Here is a 5,850-nt window from a genome sequence, read left to right on the forward strand (position 1 = left end):
TTTTACCTCATTGAGTTCTTTTTTTTTTCTGACGAAGATTAGCCCTGAGCTAACATCTGCTGCCAATCCTTCTCTTTTTGCTGACGAAGACTGGCCTTGAGCTAACATCCATGCCCATCTTCCTCTACTTTATACGTAGGATGCCTACCACAGCATGGTTTGCCATGCAGTGCCATGTCTGCACCTGGGATCTGATCCAACAAACCCTGGGCTGCCAAAGCAGAACTTAACCGCTGCGCCCCTGGGCCAGCCCCTAATTGAATTTTTGATGATAGCTATTTTGAATTCATTGTTGTTTAGCTTACATATTTCTGTGTCTTCAGGACTGAGTTCTGGGTGCTTGTCATTTTCTCTCTGGTCTGGAGATTTGATGTAGTGTCTGATGTTGGAAAGTCAGCTCGTCCTCATTCTGATATTGTTCGATTGCAGTTACAGCCTATCACCACTGGGTGGGGGTCAAGAGCCACATATTCTGAGCCCTCTGCCTTCAGCCAGTATGGCAAGGAGCGGGTCGGGGGAGGGGCACTTTCTCCTGCGTGCAGTCTAGGGTTTTTCGATCAGTTCTCTCTATCTGGTCTCCTGGGGTCTTGGCTTGATGAGGTCACCCCGCATGAAAGCTTTTGCCTCGTTAGAGGTCTTCCCTCTAGGCTGCGAGGGCCCATGGGAGTCCTGGATGATCCCACAGATGCGTGACCCCTCCCCTGCTCCTTCCCTCATGGATCCTCCCACGGCAGTGACCACAGACTTTAGGTGAGGGAGTGAAGTTCTCTCTTACCCTGTTCCAGCTCCTCTGAGTGGGGCTCCAGCCTCTCTGCCCTCTGTTGTGTGGCTGCATGTATCTCCGAGGTTTTTGTGTTGTTAGGATATTTTCTGTTGAAGTATGGTTGCTCCTTTGTGTTGCATGTCAGAGGGGAGAGAGTCCCGGGCAAGTTCACTCTGCCATGATGCTGACATCATGCTAACTGTTTTTTTAATATATATAAATTTGTTCCAAAAGCAGGGTGCTCATGCTGTCAGGGACCAGCCACATATGGTTGTGATGAGAACCGGGACCCAATTACCAAATGAGGTCAGAGCTAGAACTTTCTTTGGCTGTCCTCCCAGTGGTCCTCTCCTGGGCACGACTGGCATGGCTGTGAGGGGGCATTGGCAAGTATTTCCTGAACCTCCAATTCTGCAGCCATAAGACAAAGACAATGCTGTTTACAGCAGAGGGATTTTGTGAAATGAAATGAGATAAAGGCACATGGAGCAAGTAGCAAGTGCCAGTTGTCACAACAGGTGAAATAAGCATAGGAACATCAACCAACCACACATAACAGGACACCGACTAACTCTGGTCCCTGAGTGGATCAAATGGATAAAAGTCAGCGACTCTAGCTTGTCTCAAGCTTATAGCTCCCACTGCTGAGCCCTCTTTTGTCATCCTCCCAACAAGTCCTGGCCCCTAAGTATCATCGTCTCCACTTCAGGGACAGGGAGCTCCAGGTGCAGGGCTGAGTTAGCTCAGGAGGCTTCCTGCCTGGGCAGAGAAGAGGGAGTCTGTGCTCACTCCCTGTCCGTGCTCTGTCCAGGAGCCCAAGGCACACATCTGGGCTGGAGCCCAGCTGTGGTGCTGAACACGGGACCCACTTTCACTCCGTGTGCTGCCAGAAGGCCCACAGTCTGATAAGCCCAACTTTCCACACAGGACCTGGAAGTCCATGCAAGCAAAACGTGCCTCTGAGGAGCCAAAGAAGCATCCTTTCACACGACAGAGGAGTCAGGCTTAACTCTGACTTTGGAGACATCACAAACAACCTTGAATTTCTTGGTTTTTATCCCAAAGAAAGCAGCTGGGGGAGGCTGGGGTGTGGACAGGGAAGTAGTAGGGACAGAGCTAAGGGGCAGGCATGGTTCAGCAACAGGTACTGACAGGCAGCAGGAGCAGAGACAAGAACGACCAGAAAAATAGACAAACAGACCAGGCGGGGCTCACTTATGAGGGCGCCAACTGCCCTGAGTCCACGACAGCTGCAAGACGATGCAGGTGGAAAGCTCATCATTCCTGAGTCACCAGGCTCTGGGGTGTCTTGGGGTCCAGGCTCCCTCTCCGGTGGGCTGATCCACTGCATATGAAAACTACTCACCATGGCTTCTTTATTTATCACCCTGTACACATCGGACTGCATGAGACAGGAAGTTTTCTCCATGATTTCCACGTATTTCTTCAACACGCTTTTTAGCTAGAAATAAGAGGGCACCATAGTGAGTGACTCACTCTTTTCCTGGAAAACTAAAAGGAGACACATGAGGCCTCACAAATCGCACAAGTGAAAATCACCAACAGCCCATCTGCAGGCCAACTTGCCTTGTCTACTCGGGAGAACTCAAGTGAGAGCAGGGTCTCATCCAGCTTCTTAATCCCCTGCTTCTGGAGGAGGAACTTCTCGGCCACCTGATCCCACAGCTCCAACAGGGTCTGTGTGAGAAGCCTGGGTCAGGCTGGGAGAACAGATGGCAGGGAGAGAAGGAGCAGGACCCGGTGGGGCAGGCCTGGCCACGAGGGGCCCCTACTTGGATGGTGTAGTCTTCGAGGTTGTCGTCATTTTCCACCTTTCTGAAGAGACTGTTGATGTCTTTGTCAGATTCGGCCAGCTGTTTAAGAAGAAGTGCTCCTGGCTCCAAGATGAGAGGTTCCATTTCCTAAAACAGGCCAGGAGGGCGACAGCTATGGTATGAACACTGCCGGGGCAGAAGGGAGCCCCCCTGTATGAGGAAGTGCCAGCGTGGTCCTGTCTCAGAAATAATAAACATTATTATTTAAGATTTACTAATTAGAAGGGATGGTGCAGGAGCAAAACAGCGGGGTGAGCTGACCCATGACTCTCTCCCCTCCAAACTACAAGAAAGGATTGGAAAAACTGAATTTCAGCCAATAATCCTAATGCCAGACTGTCAGAAAACTACAGAAACAAGACCATGGAGGACGGAGAAGCTGCAGCCAGCCTCGGAGGAGCTGGAACAGGGTAAGAGAGAACTTCGCTCCCTCCCCTAGAGACTGGGATTGCTGCCACGGGTGAGGGAAGGAGCGGGGGAGGGGCTGCACGACCCGGGGATCATCTAGGACTCCCGCCGGTGGAAACCCGCTGATGGGGGAAAGCTTCCATGTGCGGGGACCCCATCAAGCCAGGGCCCCAGGAGACCAGAGAGCGAGAGCTGATCAGAATCCAGATCGGCATGTGAGAGAAACTGCCCCTCCTCCCCAACCGGTTCTGGGTGCCACCATCTTGCCTGAAGGTGGAGAGCTCAGAACGCGTGGCTCTCGACCCCCATCTAGTGGCGACAGGCTGTAGCTGCAACCGAATACTACCATCATGCGCAAAAACCGCCCCTCTATCATGCAGCAATTTATAAAAGCTCCAGGCCAGAAAGAAAACAATAAAAACACAGAATTAAGTCCTGAGGACTTGGAAATGGGTAAACTAAGTGAAAATGAGTTCAGAGTATCTATCATCAAAAAACTCAGTGAGGTAGAGGGAAAGATAGAGAAACAAGTCAATGAGTGCTGGAGTTACTTCATAAAAGAGACTGAAATTATAACGAAGAATCAATCAGAAATACTAGAGATGAAAAATACAATGCACCAGATAAAACAGAATGTGGATTCCCTGAATGCCTGTGTAGACACCATAGAGGAGCAAATTAGCATAATCGAAGATAGACAGGCTGCATTGCTCCAGACAGAGGAAGAAACAGAACTAAGGATTAAAAAGAATGAGGAAAATATCAGAGAAATAGCGGATTCAATGAGGAAAAAGAATTTAAGGATCATAGGAATTCCTGAGAACGTGGAAAAGGAAAATGGAGCAGAAAGTGTGCTTAATGAAATTATAGAAGAGAACTTCCCAAATCTAGGGACTGAGGGAGAAATGTGTGTGGAGGAAGCTTTCAGATCTCCTAGATTTGTCAATGTAAAAAGACCTGCTGCAAGGCCTATAGTAGTAAAAATGGCAAAAATGAAACACAAAGAAAGAATACTCAGGGCAGCAAGACAGAAGAAAATAACCTACAAAGAAACTCCTATCAGACTTTCAGCAGATTTCTCTACAGAAACCTTACAAGCTAGGAGAGAATGGAGTGACATATTCAAAACTTTAAAAGATAAAAATCTTCAGCCAAGAATACTCTATCCAGCAAAAATATCTTTCAGATATGAGGGAGAAATTAAATCTTTTCCAGACAAGCAAAAGTTAAGGGAATTTGTAACCAAAAGTCCTCCTCTTCAAGAAGGCTCTCATACCTGAAAAAAGAAAAAAAGGGAGAAAGGGGTCACAAACCACAGAGTAGGGAGACAGATAGAACCAGATTAGGATAGCAAATATTCAACTATAGCATTAGGATAAAGGTAAGGAAACCACCAAAGTAAAGATGATCTTATCACTCTAACTACAAACACATAACACGAGTTGGAGATGAAAATAATAATTTAGGAGGGGAAGAGCAAAGGGACTAAATCAGTCTAGGCCAAGCAAGTAAGAGATGACCAGAGAATAGACTATATTATACACGAGACTCTAAATACAAATTTCAGGGTAGCCACTAAACTAAAAAACAGAACAGAGCCACAAAATATAAATAAGGAAAAATCTAAGAAACTCAGCATAAGAAATTGCAGAAGTCAATGGGTAGGCTAAAACACACAGGACGAGAAACAAAGGTAATGCAGAAAAACCAGAGAATGAGCGACAGAATGACAGCTTTTAGCCAATATGTATCAATAATCACCCTCAATGTAACGGATTGAACTCTCCAATAAAAAGACAAAGAGTGGCAAAATGGATTAAAGAACAAGACTCAACAATTTGTTGCCTCCAGGAAACACACCTAAGCCCCAAGGACAAACACAGGCTCAGAGTGAAGGGGTGGAAGACAATATTTCAAGCTAATAGAAAGCAAAAGAAAGCAGGTGTTGCAGTACTTATATCAGACAAAACGGATTTCAAAATAAGGCAGGTAAAGAGAGACACAGAGGGACAATATATAATGATCAAAGGGACACTTCATCAAGAAGAAATAGTGCTTATAAATATCTATGCACCCAACACAGGAGCACCAAAGTTCATAAAGCAACTATTAACAGACCTAAAGGAAGATGTTAGAAACAACATAATAATAGTAGGGGACCTCAACACTCCATTCACATCTAGCAACAGATCATCCAGACAGAAAATCAACAAGGAAATAGTGGAGCTAAACGAAAACTAAAACAGTTGGACTTAATAGACATATATAGAACACTCGATCCAAAAACAGCAGAATACACATTCTTCTCAAGCATGCATGGAACATTCTCAAGGATAGACCATATGTTAGGAAACAAGGCAAGCCTCTACAAATTTTTAAAAATTGAAATAATAACAAGCATCTTCTCCAATCATAATGCTATAAGGCTAGAAATTAATTACAAGAAAAAAGCTTAGACAGGCACAAAGATGTGGAGACTAAACAATACACTACTGAACAAGCAATGGATCATTGAATAAATTAAAGGAGAAATCAAAAAATACCTGGAGACAAATGAAAATGATAACATGCCATACTAACTCATATGGGATACAGCAAAAGCTGTATTAAGAGGAAAATTCATCACAATACAGACACATCGTAACAAACAAGAAAAATCCCAAATAAGCAATCTTAAACTACACCTAACCGAATTAGAGAAAGAAGAACAAACAAAGCCCAAAGTCAGCAGAAGGAGAGAAATAATAAAAATCAGAGCAGAAATAAATGCGACTGAAATGAAAAAGGCAGTAGAAAGGATCAATGAAACCAAGAGCTGGTTCTTTGAGAAGATAAATAAAATTG

The 5,850-nt window shown here is 45.1% G+C and overlaps 1 protein-coding gene across 1 annotated transcript; it reads right to left on the reverse strand.

Annotated features, from left to right (window-relative positions):
• Positions 1–1,978: 1,978 nt before the first annotated feature.
• On the reverse strand, positions 1,979–2,685 carry LOC124232525 (coiled-coil domain-containing protein 180-like; the record flags this gene model as incomplete). The annotated part of the gene is made up of 4 exons (XM_046649486.1): positions 1,979–2,013; positions 2,130–2,225; positions 2,351–2,461; positions 2,557–2,685. Coding segments are annotated over 4 exons (371 nt in total), but the record flags the coding sequence as incomplete, so codon positions are not given.
• Between the last annotated feature and the right edge of the window lie 3,165 nt (positions 2,686–5,850).

Source organism: Equus quagga, unplaced genomic scaffold (assembly GCF_021613505.1).
Source record: "Equus quagga isolate Etosha38 unplaced genomic scaffold, UCLA_HA_Equagga_1.0 HiC_scaffold_7091_RagTag, whole genome shotgun sequence".
Taxonomy (NCBI): Eukaryota; Metazoa; Chordata; class Mammalia; order Perissodactyla; family Equidae; genus Equus; species Equus quagga.